Consider the following 25764-nt stretch of genomic DNA (forward strand, 5'->3'; position numbering starts at 1 on the left):
GGCGTTGTAGACAACATCAATTATCCTTGTTTTGCGAGTACAACATTCAGAGCCCCAGGAGAAGTTCCCCACATCCAATCTTAGGGCACGGTACTTCTTGTTGCCTCCTCTCACACGAACTGTGTGTATACGTCGGGGGCCAATCTTAGTGTTGGCAGCCGGGCGTCCCAGCTCATACTTCCGCTTCTTGTGATAGGGCTTTCTCTTGCCCCTGGTCTTGCGGCGCTTGTGCCAGTTGTCCCGGGAGATGCCCATGGCTCCGCACTGCCTGTAAAGAGCGAAGCTTGTTTTTTTAGTGATTGCTTTTAGTCTCAATGCCACCATATTAGTTACACTCTGTGCCTAATATTGGTTATTTCTCTGAGATTTCTTTGCTTTCCCTTTCCTCTTTCATGTTTCTTTTGGTATCTGGTATCTTGGTATCTTGGTGCACATTGAGTACGCCCTAACCTAACTGCAGTCCTGTGACGCCATAACAAAACGCTGCTGGATCCTGGTCAGCCTCACTCACTCTGCTGTGCTTGGGCCACCAGTTGCAACCACAGTGTCTGTTCACCTCACTGACAGCTGGAAGACCTCTACAAACCCTCTCCTTCACTAAACATAATGTCCCACTCCAGGGACTTAGACTGTTCAGTCTCTGGGAGTGAGGACTCTAGATGAAGTCTCACCACCCTTCTTTTCTGGCTTTCCCTTCCCTGCCATGTTGAGTAGTTGCTCATATCTGAGCTCATAGTAGGGGCAATCACAGGTAGACTTAAGAAAAAGAGGAACAAACTTTTCCTAGAAAAACCTCTAGAAAATGTCCAGTTGGTTTCAGAACTCAGCAACCCACCCCTCTGTAGGGTAATCATGTTGGACTTGCCTTGTTGCTATCAGAGACACCTTCCACCCAGGGTATGTTGACTGGGTGTGTAGCATCCACTCAGGATGTCCTGAGTCGGCTGTGCTCAGTGCCCACAGGAGGGGACAGCAGATCAACCAGAACTAATTTTCTGAGAGGCCTGTCTTGTTGGTTGTAGATGCTTGACCTCTGAGGACCCCAGACACACAGACTCCACTGTGAAGGGGCCTTCTGGAGTGATTTGCATGAGCTTTGCAATCAGGAGTGTCTGTTGAAGAAGGAGCCACTGGCATACTCCAAGGAGGACCCCAGAAAGGTCTACCATATGGGCAGTAGTGGTCTGTCTTGTCTCTGTGTAGACAGGGGCTGTGGTGGACAGGCATGAGCTTGGTCATCTTGGAAGTGGGCTTTGTTCTGAACTCACTACCTCAGTCCATAACTGCAAGTGCCCATGTGCTTGGTGAGGACAAGGATTTCGGAAGAAACAATTCATGGTTGATTTTCTGATACTCTACTCCCTCAAAGGCCAGCACCTTTCTGTTTGCAAGCGAGGGTCACATTTTACCTCCTTCCTAGAATTGCACTTGGTCATTCTTATAGCTTGCTTCATGTCCAAATGGATGGGAGTAATCTGTTTCTATTGGTGTAGATCCTTGAGCATCTGACAGTATATGTGCAGGGGTGGAGAGCATGGTCCACACAGAGTTGTGACTGTGTATCCACAAGCCTGGTTCTGTGGACCTTCTTTCCTGGGGTCAGCAGTGTTTTGTAGCAAACACCAGTTTTCATGGTCTGAGGAGGGCAGGTAAGAGACTGTTCTTACATATGTACTCACCTGTGGGGATTGTCCAACTCCAATATGAGCACTTAGCAGTTCCTCTAAGTTCTTTACTTAAATGCCTTGTCTCTTCCAAGTAGAATCTGATTGGTGTATGAGCAAATACAACAATCTTTTAAGAAGTTATAAAAAAGGTAATGGTTCTGATTATATTGAGTTCTTTCCGCTTAGATGGGGTAGTGATAGCAAATACGTTCTAAAACTCTTGATAGCAGACAGATGGCATATTCATTACCCAAAAGGTTTTTCAGGCTGAAGTAATAAAATTGCTGATGAGGTTGTGACTCATGCTGCCTATAACTCATTTGGTGATGGATTTTAGCATTTAAATTTAGGATTCATCTCAGATTATAAATATAATGAATATATTCAGAATAAATCTGGAAAATATATTTAAAAGAAAGTATAGATAAAAGAAACACACTTCTGCCCCATCATAAAGAACTGGTTCCACTTCGCCCACATTCACAAACCACTGCCTCTCCAATGTCCCCACAGCCTGAGTGGCAGCCTGATCCACAGTGGCATTTCTTAGAAGTTAAGTCCTTGGAGGCTAGTCTTCTTGACCAGAGTAAAACCAGTTACTATTCTCTTTAGTTTACTAGAAGAATTAGTAAATCTTCCATTTATAGACTGTTTTCATTCTAACATTTGACCCACAGAAAAGTATGACGATCTAAGCTCATCCGACGAATCCTGCTCTGTTCCTCAGAGGCAGAGGCCATGTCGGAAAAAGGGCCTCAGTATCCATGACGGGCCTCGTGCCTTGGCCAGAATCACCGCCATTGGGCTTGGGGGCAGGAGCCAGCTGCCTTGCTACGGTGAGTGTCTCCCCCGCCACCCCCAAGGGTCTACTCCCTTACTATTGTGACTGCACTCGGCCCCTGATGCCTTGGGTCCTAGGCATCTCCCACTGGGTAAAGTCTCAGAGTTTAGCTCAGGCATCCTGCTTGTTCATGTGGATCACCTAGCACAGGGAAGCAGCACTGTTAAAGACTTCATTAGTGGGGATTACTACATTCCATCAGATCTAAGTCAGAAGTGCCAAACCAGAAAATGCTAGTAGCTAGGTTGAAACCACCACCTGGGCCAACGTCCTGACCAGTCTTGGGCTGTCTGTGACTGCCTCAGGGAAATGAGTGTGGCTAAGCTATATGTCCCTTCTCTTCACAGAGCAGGTGCCTCCACGGGGTTATGTCACCTTCCACAGCAGTGATGAGAACCCACTAGGAGGGGACCTTTGCCACCGGGATGTCACTTCCCCCATTAATGACCGTGATGTGGAGAGCAGCAGCAGCAGCAGCAGGGGTAGGCATGCCCATTCCCTGAATGCCTCTGGCCTACATTCACCTCCACCAGACTCCAGGCTGAGGAATTCCCATTCTACCCCACCCACCCTGCATGGAGTTGGCCCTGGCATCCTGCTGATGGACAGTCATATGGCAAGCAGTATAAAGGGTGCTGCTCTCCCTCGGACAATCAGTCAGCTTTGGGGCTACTCCAGGTGGGTCAGGGAGTGGTGCTAGAAGGCTTGCCTCTTGACCTGTGAGTCTTTTCCTCATGTTTCTCCATGAGGGAAGTGTCTTGTAAGAACAGTATGTACTCACCCAGCATCTGCTTACTGAGTACCCACTCGGCCAACCATCAGCCTTAGCACTGGCACAAAAAGATGAGCTTTGCTCTGTGTGTGGAGGCTGGGAGGGGGGGTGCGATATAAAAAGCAAAGATCTGTTCCGAGGCCTAGGGGTGCCCCTTGTGCAGTCACTCCAAGAGCCCACTGGTCATCTGGTCTTCACTGTTACCAGAAGAACACGTCTTCTGTGCCAACTGTGGTACTGGCCGGAGCAGCAGCAGTGAGAGGCTGGTTAGAACCCCGGGCCTCAGCAGCGAGGCCTCTCTGGAGAGCAATGAGGTGAGGTTTATCTTTTTCTTTTGGTTCCCTGTATCCTCTCCTAGTCCTATGGGGGACATCCAGCAATTTCAAACAAGCAAGGGGAAGGTCACAGTGCCTCTCACCAAGGACATCCCCATGTGGCAGATGGGATGTCATGACCAGTGCAAACCAGTATCCCCCTATCCCCACCCCAAGAGGGTACAGATGAAAACACAGAAGCCCTGGCAGAACTCAAATTTTAGGGGCAGCAGGCTGGTTGAGAGCCCTCGCAGACACTCCAGGGTCTCCTTAAAAATATGCCTCTCACCCCAGGATTCAGACCAGGCCCAGAAAAGCTCAGTTCGCAAACAAACAAAAAGCTACATGAAGACCAAGAGCCGTTTCAGCCACACTGACAGCCAGTGGTCTCCCAGCACCAGCTGCCCTTCGGGATCCAGCCCCCAAGCCCAAAGGCCTGCCTACACAGGACCCCAGGTGATGGCCCTTTGTGTGACGAGCAAGACATGCTTTGTGGGTTTTAAGTTGATTCTGACTCAGTATCTCTGAGCTACGATGGCCCCTGAACTGGATGGGCCTGCTGCTGAACCTGTCCACTCTACAGAAAGCAATGCTTCTCCTTGACGGTAGAGCAGGGCTGTTTGGGGAAAGCAGTTACAGACTAGTAGTGTTCAAACTGTAGATGCTGAGACAGTAGGTGACATCTCAGGCAGGTAACATAAACCGCATGCTTAAAGGAGGATCTGCAGGTCTAGTCCATAGGGGTGTGTCACACCTCTCTGGGGTCTGATGGACAGTTTCTTTCCATGCGAGTTGAGTTCCAACTCAACAGCAATGAATTATGGGTTTTGTTTTGAAAAGCTTATAAGGAGACTAGGGATGTAATGGTGTTAATACAGTTCTGGAAATATAAAAGGCTTTAAGTTTCAGGTCCACATGCATGCTCAGGAAAGACTCCCTGTAGCCCTCAATTCTCATGAACGACCCTGAAGCTCAGAGCAAGCTTAAGGCAGTACTATCCACAGCTTGGCATGTGTCCCCAGGCATGTCCCAGCATAGAGCTGCTCAGGTCAAACTGGTGCCAGATGTTCAGGGAACTCTGTCCAGTTATTAGCTGACACACATGACAAGGACCCCATCAAGTGCAGCACGGCTCAGAGTGGGAGGCAGAATCAGGGCCAACAACCTCATCTTTATGCCCGTGTCCCCTGCCAGGACCTGCCCACACTGTTGGAGCAGATCGGATGTCTTAAGTACCTGCAGGTGTTCCAAGAACAGGATGTGGACCTCCGCATCTTCTTGACCCTCACTGAAAGTGACCTGAAGGAGCTCGGTGTCACGTGAGTGCTGCCCCAGGCCATCTTCATGGCATGTCAGCTCCTGAGGCCAAGACTGGCCTTGCCCTCAGACTTTCACACCAGTTAATGTCTGCAACTTTCCAACCTTGACCAAGCCTTGAGTGGGGGCTCTGGCATTCACAGCAGCAAGGCCAATGGGGTCCTCTTCCCAGCCTCTCCTGTCCCTAGCATCTTCATGAACAAATGCTGACCAGTGCCTGCCCTCCTCACCTGCAGGTTGTTTGGGCCCAAAAGGAAGATGACCTCTGCCATTGCCCGCTGGCACAGTAGTGCCCACCCCCCGGGGGACGCTCTGGAGCTGGCCTATGCTGACCGTCTTGAGGCGGAAATGCAAGAACTGGCCATTCAACTGCACAAAGTATGTGGCCAGGATGAGCAGAGGGGCCTGGGCAAATAGAGATGCAGGACAGAGGGCTCTCAGAGTAAGAGGTGTCTGGTGAGACAAGGCGGGGAAGGGTGAGGTGTGGAGCTTGGAAGCCTCAGTTCATAGGGAGGGTCCCACTGAGCAGCCCAGAGCAGGGCTCCCAGAGGGCTGGAGAAGAGGTGTCCAGGTCTGAAGTCTAATGGGCAGGGAGCACCCCAGCAATGTCCTCTGTCACAGCGCTGTGAGGAGGTGGAGGCTGTACGGGGCCAAGTGTCACAGGAACAGGAGCTGCGGGCTGTGGTGGAGGGCTGTCTCCTGGAGCAAGACAGTGCCCGCAAGGCCACACACGCTCAGCTCCAGGAGACCAGGGCTGTTGTCATGGATGCCACCCTTGTCCTGGACCAGCTGCGGTGAGCAGTCCTGGGGCTCCCTGGCTGCATTTTCCCAATGGGCTGTTCTTAGGGTCCCGACACATACCTTACCTATTTGCTCTGCCTGTGCACCTGTCATCCCCCCTACCCTTGTCACAGCTCAAGACCCCTTCTAACCAGTCCAGGGCTTGTGTCCACAGAGCCTGCCAAGCAGAGCTATCGGCCCGGGTGCAGCAGAATGAGTCTCCAGGTGGCACAGCCCTGGGTCCAGCTATCCCCATGTCTGGTAAGGAAGCTGCACCTGACCCACAGGGCAGCATGCCTAGCATATCCATCCCATCAGACAGTCCTGTTAGGGGCCCCTCTGCACACCTCCAGATTGCTGGTAACAGAGGCAAACATGGGTAACATTAGCTGGATGCTGTCCAAGACCCCCCAGGGACCAACACAACCACCTCTTCTCATGGCTTTGCTGGGGATAGTCTAGTGGAGTGGGCAGGCCCTGATTTTTGACATTAACAAGTTGGAAGGGCCCCATGGGGACAGAGAGACACAGGTCAGCAGGCAGAGTCCAGGCCCACAACCCTGCACCCCCAGATTACATGGACTGGCAGGCGTCACTGCGGGCCATGAGCCTGCCGGAGCTGTCGGGGACCCTGGAAGACCGAGTCCGGAAGATGGGTAAGTCTGCTCTGGTGCAAGCTCCTGCAAAGGGGTGGGGGTGGGAGGTGTGGCCACAAACACAGGGTGCCCCCTGAGGGCCAGACTGATCAGTGAGAATCCTCTATATCCAGGTGAGACACCAACCCCCCCAAATGCCCACAACAGGTCTCCCATCCCTAGTGCCCCCTGGACTCTCCCTAGCCCTCACTACAGGGCAGTGACCACCATCCTCATCCTCAGGACAGGCACTATGCTTGGTGACCCAGAGCCTGGAGAAGTTGCAAGAGCTGAATGGGCACCAGAGCTGGCGGGAGCCGTAGCTGTAAGTGGTGAGTGGGCAGGCAGTGAATGGGCAAGAGGACTTTGCCTGGGGTGCCTCCATTTTGTCCCTACTTTCTCACTCACTGGGGCCTTTCTCCCTAGAATCTGACGTCGGGTGACTTATCCACCCTGAAGCTACACCAGGAAGGCATCTGGAACAGGATCTGCGGTGGCCCAGGGCACAGAGGCGGGCAGGCCCAAGGGGCCAGTGGCAGGGCGGGCGGAGTATGCAGAACTAGTGGTAAGGCCATGTGTGGGCAGCTCTGGCTAGGGCACTGGGGCCAGCACACCCCAGACAGGAGACTCAGGTGTGATTTTGGGTCATTATTGGAGCACCTGGTCAGCACATGTCATTTGCTGGAAAATAAAACTTAAGGTCAACCAGAAGAGGCTCATCTCTGGTCTCAGGCCAGGCAGCAATCATGCCAGGCCATCTCTGCCCAAGTGAGTGGCTGCTCTGGACCTGGGGCCAGGGCTCTGTTGTGGACTGGCCACTCAGGCCAAGCCAGAGACCACATAGTCTTGTCTCCAACCCTGAAATGTCTGTCCCAGGAGGAACCTGCAATGACTTCTCTAGAGCTGCTGACCATGCTCCAGACTCTCTCCTCAAGCTGGGGCATTTCCAGAATGGGAGTTTAGCTCTGCAAAGCAAGCCTTCCACTGCAGGTCTCAACACAAGCAGCCAGACAAGACACTGCAAAGGACACAGTTGCTTAGACCAGACTGATCGGCTCCCTGTCCAAGGCAAGAGAGTCCAGCCAGCATCTCTCCTGGGCCCCAGTCCCCAAGGAGGACCAGAGAAATGCAGAGGAGCAGTTGCAGACTTTATTGGTCTTTCTCTTCAGTGGGCACTGCCATCAGGAAGCAAGCCCACTTCATCCAGTGTTTACAGAGCAAACACCCCCAATACTACAGCCACCATCAAATTAATAGTATTACCTCCTCCCTACCCAGCTCTCAGGTCCCTGGCTGCTCTGAGGGATGCAGGAACAAGTCAGCCTGGACAAACGTGTCCTTCCCCAGAACAGTCTGTCCTTAGAAGGGCCAAATGTAGTATACATGACATCCCTGGGAAACGCCCAAAGCCTCCACAGAGGCAAATGTGGGGTGGGCAAGCAGCTGGCAGTTTGGCCCTGCACACCTAAGTGCCATCTGGCCTAGCCCACACGGCACTGCTTGAGGCCTCAGGGCGCGCGCGCACACACACACACACACACCCCCTCCCCCAGGAGACACACTTGCATGGGGTCACATCTCAGCCTGCAGAGCACAGTCAGGCGAGTGTCACACACAGCGGGGCAGGGCCTCTCAGGAGGATGCAGGTAGCAGCTTCTCCAGGGCTTTCTTCTGCCGTTCTGTAGCAGCAGCCAGGGCCTCAGCCAGCTTCTCCTCTGGCATCATGTTGAGCACCTTCAGGGCAAAGAGCAGCTGACACTTCGCAGTGCTGATGAAGGCATTGCTAAGGAAGTTGGGGAAGCCTCCCATGCGGTCCTTCTGGGTGTACAGGGGAACGCGCACCAGTCCTAGCACCTGCAGGAGAAGTGTGTTGGCAAGCAGCCAGGCGGGATCCAGCCAGGCGAGATCCCAGCAAGTACCCAGTGACCTCCCCCAAAACGCATGCCTCTGCCACCCCTTCCGGCCTACACCCCGTTCCCCGCTTCCACCCGGGGCACCCCCCACCCCACGCACCACCCCAGGATTGGCAATGGCAGGCAGCAAGGCAGACGTTGGAACACCGCCCCGGTCCCGCCCGCCGCAGAGACGGCGACCCTCCGCTCCACCCGTCCAGCCCGGCGCGGGGACGTGTTACCCATCGGTGCCTTCTGCCGAGCCAGAGCCAACCCGGGGCGGGGCGCGGCCCGGCGGCGGCCCACCTCCAGGCCGTGGTCGCGCGAGTGCACCGCGCTGACCTCCACGGCGTGCAGCTGCTCCAGCGTCAGCTGCCGCGCGTACAGGTGCGCTACGACGCGCTGCGGGCCCTCAGTCAGGTGCGAGCTCAGGTAGTCCGCCTCCGTGAGGCGCAGGCAGCCCAGGCCTAGGCCCAGCACACGGTTCAGCCCGTCCTCCAGTGACCAGAAGCGCCGGTCCACGAAGCCGCCTGGGAAGCCCAGCAGCCCGTCGAAGCGCATCTGCATCTGCAAGGGGAACTGGTCACCGACGAGCTGGGCCTAGGGCCGTGGCCCGCGCGCCCTCCCGCCATCCTCACCAGCACCGAGAAGCGCATAGGAATGCGGCCGAACAACTGCCCGGGGTTGGCGGCATACAACATGGCGTGGCACGAGTGGCTCCAGCCGGGCCCCAAGCGCATCGCATCCACCCGGCTGATTTGTTTCAGCTCGGGGAGCGCCGCCGTCGACATCTTGGCACTGCCCCGACCCACCGGCGCCTGATACCGGAACGCGTGCGCAGGCCTGCCCCCGCCTAATCCGACCAATCCCTACCCAGCGCCCTGTGCAGCCCGCCCCCTGCCAACGAGCACCGAGGCTAAGCCAATGGGGAAGCAGCAGCAAGCAAGGATCCAACAGCTCCACAGACTTCCGGTGTTTGCCTGTGAAAGAACTCTAAGGGTGAACTGCTTGCAGTCCGGCCGGAAGGCTGGTGGCTGTCACTTAAACGGCATGAGCATGCCTCTGTTCCCGCGCCCCGGCTTCCCTCCGCAGTCCTTCCATATGCATCCACATAGCAAGTTGTCCTACAGACGCCCCTGCGTGCAGCCTTCGCACCACGGCGGCGCGCGCTGCTCTAGTCTCCCCGCCACGGAGTCCGGAGCCTTGCTTGCTAAAGCGCGTACTGAGCCCCTAACCTATCCGCAGGCTGGGCCTGGTCTGCTTCCAGAAGAGCGAGGAAGGGCGCCTAGCCCATGCTGCCCCACCGCCGTGTCCACAACCATCCGTCTGCATAGAAGGTGCAGGATCCCTGGACTTCTCCCATTCCCAAGCCAGTTGCGGCCGGAAGGGGCTGCAGTCCTAGCCTGTACCAAACACCTGTGTCAAAGAGGTCTGCCAAGCACCCAGCTGGTGGCAGCCAACTCCTATCCCTGACCCCAGTCTGCTAACCACCACGGATAACCCCCACGGGAAAGGTTGGCATACTTAGCACACGTACTATGCTGAGGGTGGCCCTTGGACACCAGGGAGTCTGAGGGGTTGACATAGTCCCCAAATACAGAGGGATGCTGCTTTTCTGCAGCAGCAGGTCGCACTGCTGAACAGGACAGAGGTAACCAAGTGCAGCCCAAACTCTTCACAGAGGAAGACTGCAAAATGCTTTGGGCAGAGACTGGACAGGGTCCACCAGAGGTTCCCAGCTGTGGCCACCTGCAGAGGTAAGGGCTCAAATGAGACAGCAGCAGGACAGGAAGGGACTAGGTCTGAAAGAAGGCAGCCAGCTTGAACAAGGGTCCTTCCACAGTGCCCAAAGACAGGCCAGAACCTTGGCCTTTGGGACACCGCCTTGCCCCCATCCCCCACCCAGTACATTCCGAAATGAGGCATAAGTGAAAAACAAAGATGTATGCAGTGGTGTGAAGGGGGCCTGACCCAAGGCAGGCCAGGGTCCCACACTCACCCCCTAGGCTGAGGGACCAGATACATAGGACAGAGCAGGGTCTTTGCAGCAGGAAGTGCTGCCTTGTATACTGGGTGGGACCACCAGGATCTCAGGTGACTCATCTCTTGGGGACTACACTGGCCCACTCAACTTATTCTCTGTGAGACCCCTTTGCCTTTACCACCAGTATCAGAGCATGCCTGGCAGTACCTAAAAGATACTGCAGGGCCCCAATGGAAAATCCCAGGCCCACTACCATCGAGGTGATTAACATTTACAGTGACCCTACAGAAGAGAGTAGAAATGCCCCATAGGGTTTCCAAGGTTGTAAATCTTTAAGGAAACTGTCACACCCTTCTTCCATGGAACACCTGGTGGGTTGGAACCTATGACCTTTTTTTTTTTTTAATTTTTTTTTAAATTTGTGTGTGTGTGTGTGTGTGTACCATCAAATCATACCTGACTGGTACAGGAGGAGATTGTCCCTCCTTTCCCGGCAGAGCATCTGGTGGATTTGAACCGTGAGCCTCTGGGATTGTAGTTGCAGCTCCTTGCCACTAGGCCACCAGAGCTCCCCTGGAACCTATAACCTTTTGAGTGCTTAAACCACTGTACCCAAGGGGGCTTTTGCAGGTTCCCAGTGTCCAAGCCCTACCCTGGATCTTACAATCTTCCACATCACTGTTCTTGCCCAGGTACAGAGTCTGCATCAGCTGTTTCCACTCCAGGAACCTCTTCCAGGCCCTCTGCTTCTAGGTCTTAAATCTGGCCGCCTCAGTTGCCACCCAACCTCTCTGGTCAAATTGAATCCCACATGACCTTGATCATATATCAACCATTCACTTCCTTCCCTGGCTTTCTGACAGGGATAGACCCTGTCTGTGTAATGGAGAAGATGCCTGCCCCTTGGGTTCCCATCCTCCCACCCAAGACTCAGTGATGGCAAGAAAAGTAACTGCTCCCACATGCAGTCACCAACACCCTCACCCACTGGAGGACGTCTAGTTGACACTGCCAAGGTACATATGGGGAAACCATGGTTGAGGAAAGGTGACTAGCCAGGGCCATAAGGTGGCACATAAACAGCACTATGAAGGTGTCCAGAACTGGCAGTGACACCTGAGTCTCACCTGACCACCAAACCACAGTGGGTTGATGAGTGAACCAGAGGACTCAAATGCACACCTAGTGGCCACACAAGATGGATTCAACAAGCTATTGCTGCATGATTTTATTACTATAAATATACAGTAAAAACAACAAAAATCTAGGCAGAGTACATCAAGTGATAGCGTAAATCAGCCTGACAGGAGCTGCCCTCCACCTGATGACAAGGGAGACGTGTGAGCACGGGACAGGAGGAAGTGAACTGGGGGAGGCAGGGCTGGGGAAGGCGAGTGTGCAGTGTGCGATAGGAAGAAGACTGGCCAGTGTCCCCTGAACTAGAGGTACAAAGCCAGGGTCAGCCACTTAAGTCACTGGTAGAGACAGAAAGAATCCTAGGATGCTTGCACCCTAGCAGCCACTTGAAACCCCCAACTCCAGACCCCCATAGAGAAGCATTAGGCAGATATCCTTTTCACCTTTCTGCTCCTCAGAGGGTTAGCTGAAAATATATTCCCAAGCTCCCTTGGCCCCAGGTCACCAAAGAGAAATGCACAAGGACACTAATGTGGCACACAGGAGCTAGGGTGACAGTCAAGGGTCCCTCAGGGCGGGAGAGCCAGTGTAGTGGGAGGGCTCTCAGTGTGGGAAACTGAGCAGGTCTCTCAACGGGAGACAGTGGGATAGTGGGAGACCAAGTTGGGGACTCTTGGAGTAGAAGGCTCACACACAAGGGCATTTGAGTCATGTGAACCAGGGCCTCCAAGAACCTGTGCCCAGACCAACACCTGAAATCTGGGGCCATTGCCCATCACACTCCAACCTTGCCTCCAGCCTCCTTGATGCCCTGAGGGCCCCAGCCTCTGGCACAGGGAGGAGCAAAGAGAGGAGCACATGTGGCCAAAGGACTCGGAGTGGCAGCAAATGAGACCCCACTTCCTACGCTCCAGTAAGCAGAGATGGCACTCCACAGCCAGCTGAGGCTCCTCCCCCAGCAGCCTGCCTCCAACCAGCGGCACCAGGAACATTATTCTTCATCTGTACCATTACAAACACGTTGACTGTAGAAAAGGGGTCATCTGGGGCAGTCTGTGTGTTCTCCAACTGAGGGTTGTCCACCCCTCAGAGCCAGCAGCCTTGCATACATACAGATGAGAGGCCAGAATGGCCCTGGGTCCACACAGCCTCCCATCTGGCTCTCAGAGGAGGGTCAGCTCAGTGGTCCCAAGGTCAGGATGGGGGTCACCCAGTGGTAACCAGGGCAACTTCTTGGTGTTCAGGTCATGGGGCATCTCCACACTGGCAGAACATCCTGCAGGCAAAGAACAGAAGGGTTACATCCATCTGTCTGCCACCTGTGGGCCAGGGGTGTACGTACCCTCCATGAGATTGGGCAGGTCACATGTAGAGTGCCTGTGGATTAAGTGCTTGGCGAACACTCTACTGGGACCACCTGGGCTCCAGCCAGCATGGGCACTGTGACCTGGGCACTGCAGGCCACCATCAAGGGCTAAACCCTGATGATGCAGCAGGCACAGCATGCCACCTAACCAGGACTACCACCAACCATGCTCACAGGGACCACCTCACACTTCTCTGGCTGCAGAATGTGAGCAGCTACTCAGTTCCCACTCATCCTGGAGTTCTAAAGGCAAAAGCACCTCCAACCAGCAAGTCAACAAATGCCCTGGAACACCTAGCTCAGTAAGGAGAGGGTGGCCCCACAGGAGCTTGGCTGGGCCACAGGCCAAACAGTTCTCTGCAGCTCCCTTGTCTTAGCCAATGCTGCAGAGGTGGCCAACTTCCTCAAACTATCAGGTTAAGCTACATCAACAGAGAAGGAAAAGTCTACCAGAAGATTCTCTAGGAGAACACAGGTTTGTGTAAGAGGAGAGCTTCATATGAAAGAACAAGGACAAGTTCATGTAAGAGAACAGGTTCCTGTGAGGGGTCATGTTCTTGTGAGCAAAGAGGGCTGTGTGAGAGAACAGGTTCCCATTTGGGGGAATGTTACTCTGAGGGGAGAGGTCTTTGTGAAACGAGTTTCCTACAGGACAGAGATAGTTGATTGGGGGGGGGGTGTTCCTGTAAGGGGACAGTTTCCTGTCAGGGGAGAGGTTAGTGTGAAGGAACAGGTTCCTATGATAGAAGAGGTTCCTGTAAGTAGACAGGTCCCTGTCAGGAGACAAGTTCTTGTCAGGGAGAAGTCCTTGAGAAGATCGGTTCCTGTGAAGGGACAGGATCCTGTGAGGGGAAAGGTCTGTGTGAGAGGCCAAGCATCACCTGGGTGGATACGGCATGGAGCCATACCCACAGCAGGCTCAGGCTGAGTAAACAGCTCTGGGGACTTGATGATGAATGAGGCCCACCCAGTTGGGACCATTAGCCCCTCTCAGTTTAGGGCACAAGTGTATTCAGAATCTAGACCCAAGGGGGCATCTTGGATGGTGAAGGAGACAGGAATACCTCCAGGGACCCCTCTTGCTGTCCCAGCCAAGCCCCCCACCAGAGGCAAGAAAGAAGGTCACGTACCAGCTTACTCCTCTATACCAACAGAGCAGGAGTCAGGGCCCAGGGCTGTCAAAGAGGAGGAGACAGATGGAAGCTCAGTTAGCAAAACACTCTTGAGAGCTACCTGAGCAGTGCCACAGTCCCCTGGGCCCACACAGAGGTCAGCTGAAGAAGGTGACAGTCAACCTGACGCCTGCAATGCCACTTCCATGTCTTCAAAGTTAGGGTTAGGCCAAGGGGAGGAGAGATGGAACCTAAGGCCTGGCACTTAATCCCCACCACCCCACGGGATCCAGGAATCCAGGAGGTTGGGGACACAGGTATTCTTTAGCAGCTATTAAAATCAGGAGAATGTGTACGTGTGTGAATGCACAAGTGTTCACGAGGAAGAATGTGTGTGTGTGTGTGTGTGTGTGTGTGTGTGTGAGAGAGAGAGAGAGAGAGAGAGAGTAGGAGAAAGTGGGGGGGTGTGGAAGCGAGTGTGCATGTGTATGTGTGCAGGAGGGAGCATGTATGAGGGGTGCATGAATGCATTTTCTCAAAGATGCAGAAAAGAGGACCCAGAAGATTGGGAAGAGAGAGCATCCAGGAGCAGAGCAGTAGGTATCAACAAACCTGTAATAGATGTCTCCGGGTGTGCTGAGATGGGGCCCTATGACAACTGAGAACACATGGGGAAAGGCCAAGAGCAAGCACAGGGTTTCCAGCACATCCCTCACTGGGGAAGAGTATGAAGACAAAACCCCTAGCTCGCCTCAAGGAGCCCTGTGATGCAGCAGTTAAGGGCTCAGCTGCAAAATGCAAAGTCAGTGGTTCAAACTCACCAGCCACTCTTCATCTGCTTTTAGAGCCTTGAGAACCTCTTGGGACAGCTCCATTCTGTTCTAATAGGTCACTGTACGTCAGAATCTACTTGGCCACAACGAGCCTGACTTCCCCCCCAGTAACATGTTTCCAACCTCTGGAGCCCAGGACAGGTCTACACAGCACAAAGTTTGTTTTGCTTTTTGTCTTGGAGTCTGGAGATCAGTGACGGCTCTCCTTGTCTTTCAGAAAGATCAATGCTGAACACTAAGGACAAGGAGGGGCCATGGCGGCTGAGCCTGGCTATGGTTCAGAAAGGGCAGGGTCCACATAAATTCAGCCACATGAATTCAGACTTGATCCACCGTGACCATTAATGAAAGCCTGGTCACACACCATCAAGGGCCCACTGACCAAGTGACCCAGGACCTTAGAGTGCTCATCCAAGCAGCCTGGACTCGCCGCAAGCTGAGATTCCGTTTCTACACTTTGACCATTCTGTTCTAATGGAGGCCAATCTCACAGACACACAGGCTGGCTTCAAGACACCATGACCCATGCATTCTACTTACTTCTGGTCCTCACCACTATCCAAGAATCCCCACTTGACTGGACTGGTTGGCGTACAACAGCATAGAGTTCCGAATGTCCCCCAGTGGACACAGGAACATAAAGTGAGCACCTGCTGCTGGAATTCAGTAGCAACCGTCGCTCAATGCAGGGGAATGCAAACCTTGACTCCATAAACAGGGCTGTATCAGGAAGCCGCAACTCCTGCACAGGTTCCTGAGCTGTCCTGAAAACTCCCAAGCCCTCCAGGCCCTGTGAGAGCTGGTGGGACTGGAAAAAGAGTGACTACGGACACCAGATGTGTGCTGTTAGGGTCAGAGAGGGAGACCTGGCCACGACAAGGAAGAAGGAGTGGGGACACTGAGGGATACTTGCCTTATGTCACTATTAACTTCCTTCCTGTACTTTCCCATCTGTCCTACCCTCACAGCCAACTCAGGAGGCTGAACCACCACCTCCCACATCCTGGTTTCCCCTAGGACCAAGGACACCCCACTACTCAAGAGGTGGGGTTCTCACAGGGCACCTGTGACACCAGTTAGGTGAGAGCAAGCATTTCTGAGGTCAGAAGTCACATTATTCCAACTGTGCTTGTCTATCCTCCATGGGGCTGTATCCTCTGTGCCTATAACCAGTGCCCCTCATCGCATCCCATCTAGGAAGCCCTGGGGACCAATGGTTAAAGACTTCAGCTGCTAAACAGAAGGGTCAGCAGTTCAAACTCACCAGAAGGAAAAAAGACGTGGCAGTTTGCTTCTGAAAAGATTGAAAGCCCTGCTAGCGAACTGATCTTGATTCATGGCAACCCTTCATCGGGTTTAGTGGATAGGAGTCTCCATGGGAAAAGACTGCCTATCTTCCCTGAGGATTGACTGCTGGGTTCCAACTGCTAACATCTGTCAACCTTGGGAACTCGCCTGGGTCAGCTGAAACTGTTCTATGAGGTCATGAGAATCAATTCAAGGGCGCTGGGTGTGCTTTTAGGTTTTTCCTATATCCAAGGACCCCAATAACCACTTGGTTTAGGACTTATCAGGGCAGGACTCGAAGGCCTTTCACACCAAAGATAGTCAAAGCTGCCTCCTGCCAACATGGCGACTGAGACCCAGGAGCAGAGGTCTGGGCGAGGCTGGGGTGCAGCTTAGCCAGGCAACCTTCCTGAAGCCCCTTTTCAGTATTATAGCACCTTCAATGAATCACAAGGGATCCAAGAACCCACACTCCACCTCGCTACTGTCGTCCTTGATGGGAACTCATGGTCTGAAGGGAAGACTCTTGTAAGACAAAGGGGCTGAGCTGACTGGGAGGTAGAGAGGAGCAAGACCTTCCCTGAACGTTCTAGGCCCTGACTTGGGACACGCTGCCTGTCCTGGTACCATAGGGCAGGTGGGTGGCCCAGAGGTCACTATCCCTGCTATGCCTGGTTGTCCACTTTTGGGCAGTCTGTAGCTCTGTAGCTCACTTTTGGGTAGGCTGACAGTGGTTTCTGAGTGCAGACACCTCATGGCTGGCCTGTCAGCCTTACTGACCCAGGAACAAAGGACGGAGGGGTGCGTGAACCTGAAATCAGCAGGCCTGCCACCCGTCCACCCACCAGGCCAGAACCCAAAGATGGCACCGTGTCCCAATGCCTAAGGGACTCAGCTGGGAAGGGGGCCTGGCAGATAAACTCAGATCCACAGAACCAGCACCTAGTAGGTGACCGGGGGAGGCATCTGCCTGGCCTAGGTTCTGTGGTGGCTGGAGTGCAGGCACAGGGCTGCGGAGATAGGTGTTCAGGACCAAGGAAAAGTCAGAGCACAAGGGTCCTGGCTAGGTCATCCCCATGACGCAAGTACTGTACCTGGCAGATAGATGTCAGTAAGTGGACCGAGGCCATGGTGCTCAGGGCTGCCGTCCTGCAGGACACTCTCGATGGACAGGGCCTGGTTCCCTGCAGCATGACAGAAAAGTCAAGGGATCCAGGGGCCTCTGTACTCCAGGTGCAGGCTGCCTTCCTATCCAGCCTGAGCGAGCCCTGGAGGCAGATGTCCTTTGCCTCGTTTTCACTCCCAATCCTCCTTCCCTCCCTTCCCCTGCACCTCACCAGCCTCAGCCTGCAGAGAAGACCCCTCAGGAGGGGAGGGCCGAGTTCCGGCCCACACACACTGGGAGACTCCCATGGGGTGGAGGAAGAGGTGACAGGAGACAGAAGTTGATCAGTAACCCAGAGCCTCTGCAAGACTATAGGCAGAGATGACTAGGCACCACATACTGGGCTACGAACCAGAGGTCAGTTGTTCAAACCCAACATATGCTTCCCAGGAGGAAGAGGAATATGCCTGCTCCCATCAGGACAACAATCCTGAGGACCCAATGGACACCTGCTGTGAGCCAGAACAAATTCGAGTGCAGGGAGGACTGGTACACCCTGGGCAGTCCTGGAGGAGGAAGCAGGAACCAAAGGGTCTCCTTGCCCATGGAAACCTCTAGAAGAGCCGTGCTGCCAGGGATAAAAGGGCACACCTTGCTTCAGCGATGACACCTCATCAGCCTCGTCCATGATGAAACTCTACAGAATAGACAGGGAAACTCCAGCTGGAGTGCCAAGCCCAGGACTGGCGTGCCAGCCTTGGCCAAAGCCAGCTCACCAGCAGGCAACTAGGCCACAGCCAAGTAGAGGGTAGAGTCCTGGATCTGCACATCACACCTCCAAACCTCCACCTCAGATTCCACAGCTCGAAGACAGCCAAAATATGGCCTTCCCAGCTTCTGCGAGCAGTGGGATTTCACATGGGGATGCGGACCTGGGTGGCCTAGGACAGGACAGGAGTTCCACAGGGGGTCGGGCAAGTAGAGGAGAGGAGAGGGTTCCTCCACGAGGGTGGGGAGGATGTCAGGTAGGGACAGGAAATGGAGTCCTGGGCTGGGGGTGGTGGTGGAGGGCAGGATAGGCCACAGGGTTCCATAGGGGGATTGGGCAGGGACAGGAGAGGTCATGGGGTTTTAGAGGGTGTGCAGGGACAGGAGAGGACATGAGGTTCCACAGGGGGGATGACTGGGCAGAGACAGGAGAGGATATGTGTTCCACAGGTGGACTTGGCAGGGACAGGAGAGAACATGGATCCCACAGGGGTACCGGGCAGGGACAGGACAGGATGTGGTGTTCTCTCGGGGAAATGCACAGTGACAGGACAGGATGCGTACTTCCACAGGGTGACTGGGCAGGAACAGGACAGGATGTGGGATTCCACGGAGGACTGAGCAGGGTAAGGGCTCACCTCAGGAGAGCTGCTCTCACATAGGCCAGCTCCACTAAGTGGAGGCGGCATGTCTGAATCCTCAGAGAGCTTCTCCTCATCCTCTTCGTGAATCGGGGATGACGGGGACCGCAGAGTGCTGGGGATGGAGGGGATGAAGGGTGAGCATAGACATGGAGAAAGAAGGGCCATTAAAATGACTCCTCACTCCCCTCCAGGGGGTCAATGTGGACAGCCCCTCCTCCACCCTGGGAGATGTTTCTGCAGGCCTTGGATGAAGTAGACCTCGGCTGATAGAAAAGCTCAAGCACATACACCTGGCACAAGTCACAGATCCTTCTGTTCTTAAAGGAGCTCTGGTAGCATGGTGCATCTACGTGTCAGGCTGCTAACTAAAAGGTCACCAGATTGAACCTACCAAATCCTGTCAAGATTTACAGCTTTGGAAACTCAATGGAGGGTAGCTATGAAACTGAACTGGTTTGATGGCAGGGTATTTGTTGGGTTTTAGTTTAAAAAGGAAAGAAAAAGTCTTACGTCTCATGTGTAACAGTCACCACAGTTTAAAAACAAAACAAAAACCACCAAAGTAACATATAGGCTACAAGCGTGTGATGGCTTGAGGTTCTGTGTCAGCTTGCATCTGTGATGAGGTCATTCCCCTGATGACATCTGATGGGACTGGCTATGAGCAGCCAAGCGGCTGACAGTGTCCAACTGGGAGAGTGGCCTACAGCAGGTAAACAAAGAGGTCTGGCAGTACTGGCTACTTTCCACTGCCTGACGATCCTGTATCTGGCTCCTCACTTCTTGGGTTCTTTGGATTCTGACCTTGTAGCTAGCCTGCTGACCCTGGATCTGTCAGCCTCCACAGCTGTGTGCCAGACTCACCAACCTCTATAAGCCTGCAAGTCATCTTCTTTATGTATAAATGCATATATATAACGAGCTCTTGTTGTCTAGTCTGCTATCTAAAAGGCTGTGTATCTTTGGAGAATCCAGTGGCTGAGCTGAAAGAGAAAGGTGGAAGTCCCCTACCATTGAGTGACAGCCTCAGAAACCCTACAAGGGTCAGCTGTGAGCCTGAACTACCACAACACCAGCGAGTGACCAAGTGTGTGTGTATATATACACTCATCTGTTTTCCTTCTCTAAGGAACTTGGGACTTCATCACAAAGGATAAATGCAAATGAGAATCACAGGGAAGAAGAGGGAAAAACAAGGTTACCAAGTAGCGGTTATGATGTCATAAAACAAACAGTATATGAATAATCTGATGGAAATCCAATTCTCTCTGTAAACTATGACCCAAATAACAATTTAAAAAAGATAAATTTACTTAAAAACCTTAATGTATGCTCAAAGACAAAGCTAACTCAGGGATCTCAAAGGCCTCAACCCAGCACCAGGACTCAGCTCTTGGAAAGGTGTCTATGTACCAAGACTCTATGTAAATTGGCTGCAGCAAAGGGTGCAGAACATTCTGCCTGTCCAGCTGGCTCCGTGCAAATGTACAGACAGACACTTGGGTGGCCACAGCTGTTTGCAGAGCACAAGGTGTGTGAACTGGCCCTCCAAGTCCCTGGATGTTCGACTCTGTCTCTGCTGTCTGCTACAGGAGAGTAAGCAGTTTCCTATGGCCAGACAAGGAGGCTGTGGGAGACTATGCCAAGCCTGCTGAGCACCAGCCCTCACTGTGTGTGCTTTGTCCACTGTACTGGAATAAACCCCATGGCAGGATGATCCCAAATAACAAAAGCTGCCCAGTCCTGTCCCATCCCCATGACCAATTGTGGACTGTACATTACGAGTGGGTTTGCTTTTGTAAATAGATTACCAGGCCTTTCTCCCTGGTCTCAGTCTAGAAAAATCTACTGAAACATGTTCTGCAGAGCAACACATAAGCCTCCACTGATGTGTGGGAGGTACAATGGCTGGAAACTGAACATGTACCTCTTGGATTGACGGTGAATTTCACCACTGAACCACCTTAATAAACTTTAGCCTCGTGTAGAAACTGCTCATGGATCTCACAGTACCTTCTGGTAAATCACTGAATTAAACAAATAATTTAAAGTCACACTTTTTTACAAAGATGGTGCCAAAAGTGAAGGAAGAAGCCCCTGGCCCTCCCAAAACTGAAGCCAAAGCAAAGGCATTAAAGGCCAAGAAGGCAGTCCTGAAGGACATCCACAGGCACAAAAAAAAAAAAAAGGAAATTCACACATTACCCACCTTCTGGCAGCCTGAAAAGCTGACACTCCAAATGCAGCCCAAATACCCCTGGAAAAGTGGCCCCAGGAGAAACAAGCTTGACCACTATGCCATCAAGTTTCCCTTGACCACTGAGTCTGTGATGAAGAAGATAGAAGATAACAACACACTTCTGTTCGTTGTGAATGTCAAGGTCAATAAGCACCAACTCAAACAAGCTGTAATGAAACTCTATGACATTCATGCGGCCAGGCCAACACCTTGACTAGGCCTGATGGAGAGAAGAAAGTCTGTTTGGCCTGCTCCTGACCGTGATGCTTTGGATGTTACTAGCAAAGTTGAGATCATCTAAACGGAGGTCAGCTGGCTAATTCTAAATACAAACTTTTCTCACACACAAAAAAAAAGAAAAGAAAGTCACAAGTTAACTTGATTTCAGTTCCACCTAAAGCACAGTGGTTAAAGAGGTCAACTAACCAAAAAGGGGTGGGGGGGGAGTGGTCGTTATCAGGTGCCATCAAGTACTACCCATAGAAAGCCTAGAAACAAAAGATCAGAAGCTTGTCCTATTCTGAGCCATCCTCACACTACCTGACACACTAGAGCCCACTCTGTAAGTCTCTGTGTCAAACCATCTGTTTAAGGGTCCACCTCCTTTGCTGACCCTCTGCCTTTCCGAGCATCATGTCCGTCTCCTAACAACAGGCCCAAAGTGAGGCAAAACTATCATCTTTGCCTCCAAAAAGCTCTCTGCATCCTCTCCAAGACATATCTGTTTGCTCTCTTGGCCATCCATGGGATGATTAGTACAGCTCAAAGGCATCAATTCTTCTGTCATCCTATTTCATTGTCGAGCTTCTCAGGCACACAGCCAAGTAATTGAGATGACAATGGCTTGAATCAGATGCACTTCAGTCCACAAACTGAAATCATTATTCCTCAGTAATCTGGAGAGGTTCCCAACTGCAGACTTTCTCAATGTAATATGTCTCCCGACTGCTGGTACCAAGGATGCTAAATGTGAATCCAAGTAGAATGAAACTGTTGACAGTTGTAATCTTTTCTCTATCATGATGTTGTCTATTGGTCCAGTGGTAAGAATTTTTGTTTTCTTAACGTTGAGATACAATCCATATTGAAGGCTATATTCTTTTGTTACTCTGCAACAAGTGCTTCAAGTCCACAACCACAAGATAAAGGTAAACAACCCAATGGCAAAATGGGCACAGGGAATGAACAGATACTTCACCAAAGAAGACATTCAGATGGCAAACAAACACATGAAGAAATGTTCCAAACCCCTAGCTCTAAGAGAGAAGCAAATCAAAACAACAATGAGATATCATCTTACCCCAGTAAGAATAGCAAAATTCAACAGAGCAGCAAACAACAAATGCTGGCAGGGTTGTGGAGAAATTGTTGTCAGGAGTGTAAAATGGTACAACCACTATGGAAGGCAATATGGTGTTTTCTCAAAAAGTTGCAAATAGAAACACCATTGACCCATCGATTCCACTACTGGGAATATACCCTAAAGAAGTCAGAACTGCCATCCAAACAGATACATGCATACCCATATTTATTGCTGTGTTGTTCACAATTGCAAAGAGATGGAAACAACCTAAGTGACCATGAACAAACGAATGGATTGAGAAGCTGTGGTACACACGATGGAACACTACACTGCATTAAAAAACAAGAAACTCATGAAATATACAAAATGGGTGACCCTGGAGGACATTCTACTATTGAAATATCTGTCACAAAAGGACAAATATTATATAGGGCCACTGTTATAAAATGGGACTGACATCGGGGTTGGGGGGAGACTGAGAAAGATGGGATAAATAATGTATACTGCATTGAAACAGATGAGGGAGAGAACTGTTTAAAAGGGATATATGATTAGGTATTATTGTCATGACAGGAGTCCGGAATGAAGACTGCACAGTGGAGTGGACTTAGGAGGAGGGATTATGTAACAATGAAGGAATTTTTCTTTTACTTTTCAAAGAGAAGAGTGAATTAGGGGAGGCCGGGGAGAAAAGTTCAACAGTGAATGAATGGAAACCCTAAGTCTCTGTAAACTTTCATTCAAATTAAATTGAAAAAACAGGACTAATATAGGGGTTGGGGGAAAACTAAGATAAGGGGATAAATAATGTATACTGCATTGAAACTGATGAGGGATAGAACTGCTTAAAAGGAATATATGATTAGGTATTATTTGCATGACAACAGTTCAGAATTAAGAGCTGCATAGTAAAGTGGACTAGGTGGGATTGTATAACAATGTTAGATTTTTTTTCCCCCAAAGAGAAAAGTGAACTAGGGGCAGAGCAGGGAGGAAAATGCAACAATGAATAAATGGAAATCCAAGTTCTCTATAAATGTTCACTAAAATCTCAAATTTAAAAAAAGAAAAAGTCCTCCTCATTTTCAGCAAGCAAGGTCGTGTCATCTGCATAACATAGGTTATTGATGAGTCTTCCTCAGATCCTGATGCCACATTCCTCTTCACAGAGTCTAGCCTCTCGAAAATTTTGCTCAGCATACAGACTGAATAGTCTATGGAGAAAGAATACCACTCTGACACACTCCCTTCTTAATTTTAATCCATGAAGCGTTCCCTTGTTCTGTTCGCGTAACAGCTTCTTTATCACATGAGCACAATTAAGTGCTCTGGTACTCCCATTCTTCTCAATGTCAGCCATAACCTGTTGTTGTGATCCACACAGTCAAATGCCTTTGCATTTGACTACCAAAATGTAGCTGGTTCAAACCCAAAAGTTGTTCTTCAAGGAAAAGATGTGGTAGTTTGCTCTCAGAGATTACAGCCTGGCCTCAGGACCACACAGTCTTGGGGACATCGAGGTCAAGTGGCATGATTTAAGTCCACAAGACATGCAGTAATTATAGTCTCAAAGGCTTTTGAGCACCCATCTAAAGTGCAACCAGTATACTCTCCTTGTCCAAAGGAAAATCAAGGAGGCAGATAAATGGGCCAAAGGACTTATGGACCACATGAACTTCAGCCTTCACAGCTCAGACTAGAAGAGTAAGACACAACCTGGTCTCACTGCTGACTGATCTAAAAGGGATTCTGGGCAGAATTAGAAGAAAAAAGGTTGAATAAAATCATAAAAATTACCTGGTTTGCTAGCCTAGTAAAGCCTGGGGTAACCTCCAAGACAATGGCCTTTGAACCTGAAACTACATACATTCCTGTGGCCCTACAGTGCTGTTGTTAGGTATCATCACCAAGTCAACCATGACTCACAGCAACCCTATGAACAGATCTGAACCCTGCCCTGCTCTGCGCCCTCCTCATCTTCCCTGACATGTGTGAATTCACTGTTGCAGTCACTGCATCAACCCATCTCACTGACAGCTGGTATCTCCTCTGCTGACCTTTCCAACCATGATGTCCTTTTCCAAGGACTGACCTCTCCTAACAACTTGGTCAAAGTATGTTAGACAAAATTTCACCATCTCTGCCTCTAAGGTGCACATTGACTGTACTTTTTCCAAGACATATCTGTTTGTTCTTTTGGCAGTCCATAGGATATTCTGCATTCTTCTCCAACAACACAGCTCAAAGGCATCAATTCTTCTTCTGTCATCTTTAATCACTATCCAACTTCCAGATGCATAGCAAGTTTATGAAGAGACCATGACTTGAATCAGGCCCACCTTAGTCCTTAAACTGACAACCTTACTTGTTAGTATTTTGGAAATGTCCTTGACAAAATATTTTCCCAATGCAAAATGTCTTTAGATTTCCGGACTGCTGGTACCAAGGGTGTTGACTGTGGATCCAAGTAAGATAAAATCATTGCCAACTTCAATCTTTTCTCCAACTATCATGATACTGCCTACTGGTCCAGTAGTGAAGATTTTTGTTTTCTTGAAATGTAATTCATATTGATAGCAGATCATGTTTGATCTGCAGCAAATGTTTCAAGTCCTCTATACTTTCAGCAAGCAAAGTTGTGCCATCTGCATAATGCAGATCACTGATGAGTATTCCTCCAATTCTGATGCTACATTCTTCTTCATAAAAGTCTAATTTCTCAAATTACTTGCTTGGCATAACAGAATGAACAGATATGGAGAAAGTATACAGCCCTGATGCATATATTTTTTTATTTTAAACTAGTGATTGTTCGCTTACTCTGTTTGGACAACAGCTTCTTGATATAAGTCTAACATAAGCACAATTATGTGTTCTGGGATTCCCATCCTTCTTAGTGTTAGCCATAATTACAAACCACACAGTCAAATGCCTTTTCATTGTGAATAAAACACAAATAGACTTCTTTCAGTTATTCTCTGCTTTCATTCAAGATTCGTCTGATATCAGCAATGGTATTATCCCTTGTGTCACTTCTGAATTTAGCTTGAATTCCTGGCAGTTCCCTGTTTTGTGGTCTAGTGGGTAAGGAGTTGCACTGCCAACTCAAAAGGCATGTGGTTTGAATCCACCAGCTGCTCCATGGGACAATCTCTCCCTCACACAGTTTACAGTCTCTCAAATTCCACTGAAAACAAAACAAAACAAAAAACAACCCACTGAAGGGTCAGCTCTGAGTCGGTTCCAACTCAAAGGCACGTAACAACAACGTGAATAAGCCAAACAGTGGACAGCCTTAAAAGATGAACAATAACACCAGGGAAGGTTCCTTAGAATAATCAACCACACAAAATCTAAATAGCAGCATCTGCCTGTGGACAGAGCTCCAAAGAGAGGAAAGAGCACGATAGGAGGATGAACACAGGAAAGCAGCAGAACATAGAACCACTGCTGCGACAATATCTGCCTGTCTCACTGCTGTGAAGTCAGAATTGTCCTAGTTGACCCTCTAGGGGGCTTCGGAAGGCTAGAAATATATCCTACAGTCATGGTGGATTTGCAGAAGAGAGGCACATCCTGTGAATCAGCAGTTCATCCGCCTGAGAACCACACCACCAGTGTCCCCTGGTATGCATGGGGAACTGTAACCGATGCAACCTATGAATGACTGAACAGAAAACTAACTGCTCTGTAACCTCTCACTGCAAGTACAATAAAAATTTGGGTGTTTGTGTTTTTTTTTTTTTAAAAAAGAAAAAGATTCTAGCC

General features: G+C 50.9%; 3 protein-coding genes and 1 pseudogene across 4 annotated transcripts in view; 2 read left to right on the top strand and 2 right to left on the bottom strand.

Moving 5' to 3' along the window:
- ANKS3 (ankyrin repeat and sterile alpha motif domain containing 3) overlaps positions 1 to 6649 on the top strand; it is a 27911-nt gene extending 21262 nt beyond the window's left edge. The window contains exons 6-15 of the mRNA XM_006897416.1: positions 2345 to 2503; positions 2856 to 2990; positions 3488 to 3594; positions 3889 to 4050; positions 4789 to 4913; positions 5148 to 5289; positions 5533 to 5705; positions 5867 to 5952; positions 6264 to 6347; positions 6570 to 6649. Of these exons, the coding sequence (XP_006897478.1) occupies positions 2345 to 2503; positions 2856 to 2990; positions 3488 to 3594; positions 3889 to 4050; positions 4789 to 4913; positions 5148 to 5289; positions 5533 to 5705; positions 5867 to 5952; positions 6264 to 6347; positions 6570 to 6649 (1253 nt within the window). The remainder of the gene's footprint in view (positions 1 to 2344; positions 2504 to 2855; positions 2991 to 3487; positions 3595 to 3888; positions 4051 to 4788; positions 4914 to 5147; positions 5290 to 5532; positions 5706 to 5866; positions 5953 to 6263; positions 6348 to 6569) is intronic.
- Positions 6650 to 7873: 1224 nt separating this feature from the next.
- Positions 7874 to 9030, bottom strand: NUDT16L1 (nudix (nucleoside diphosphate linked moiety X)-type motif 16-like 1). The gene is made up of 3 exons (XM_006897417.1): positions 8857 to 9030; positions 8525 to 8785; positions 7874 to 8180 (listed from the first exon to the last, which is right to left on the bottom strand). The coding sequence occupies exons 1-3, from the start codon at positions 9007 to 9009 to the stop codon at positions 7959 to 7961; spliced, it is 636 nt and encodes a 211-aa protein (XP_006897479.1). The 5' UTR covers positions 9010 to 9030; the 3' UTR covers positions 7874 to 7958.
- Positions 9031 to 13839: 4809 nt separating this feature from the next.
- Positions 13840 to 25764, bottom strand: part of MGRN1 (mahogunin ring finger 1, E3 ubiquitin protein ligase) — a 64080-nt gene continuing 52155 nt past the window's right edge. For both annotated transcript variants that reach the window (XM_006897419.1, XM_006897418.1), the window contains 4 exons: positions 18449 to 18566; positions 17694 to 17739; positions 17032 to 17121; positions 13840 to 13880 (listed from right to left, as the gene is read on the bottom strand). In XM_006897419.1, the coding sequence (XP_006897481.1) occupies positions 13840 to 13880; positions 17032 to 17121; positions 17694 to 17739; positions 18449 to 18566 (295 nt within the window). The remainder of the gene's footprint in view (positions 13881 to 17031; positions 17122 to 17693; positions 17740 to 18448; positions 18567 to 25764) is intronic.
- LOC102861955 lies at positions 20524 to 20994 on the top strand (annotated as a pseudogene).

The sequence above is a fragment of the Elephantulus edwardii genome, unplaced genomic scaffold, assembly GCF_000299155.1.
Source record: "Elephantulus edwardii isolate Elephantulus edwardi_28Jun2011 unplaced genomic scaffold, EleEdw1.0 scaffold00209, whole genome shotgun sequence".
Taxonomy (NCBI): domain Eukaryota; kingdom Metazoa; phylum Chordata; class Mammalia; order Macroscelidea; family Macroscelididae; genus Elephantulus; species Elephantulus edwardii.

Coding starts and splice junctions, on each gene's coding strand:
- NUDT16L1 (XM_006897417.1), bottom strand. CDS start 9,009: ATGTCGACGGCGGCGCTCCCCGAGCTGAAACAAATCAGCCGGGTGGAT. Junction 8,786..8,856: donor CTATGCGCTTCTCGGTGCTG/GTGAGGATGGCG, acceptor TTCCCCTTGCAG/ATGCAGATGCGCTTCGACGG. Junction 8,181..8,524: donor CGCGCGACCACGGCCTGGAG/GTGGGCCGCCGC, acceptor CTTCTCCTGCAG/GTGCTAGGACTGGTGCGCGT.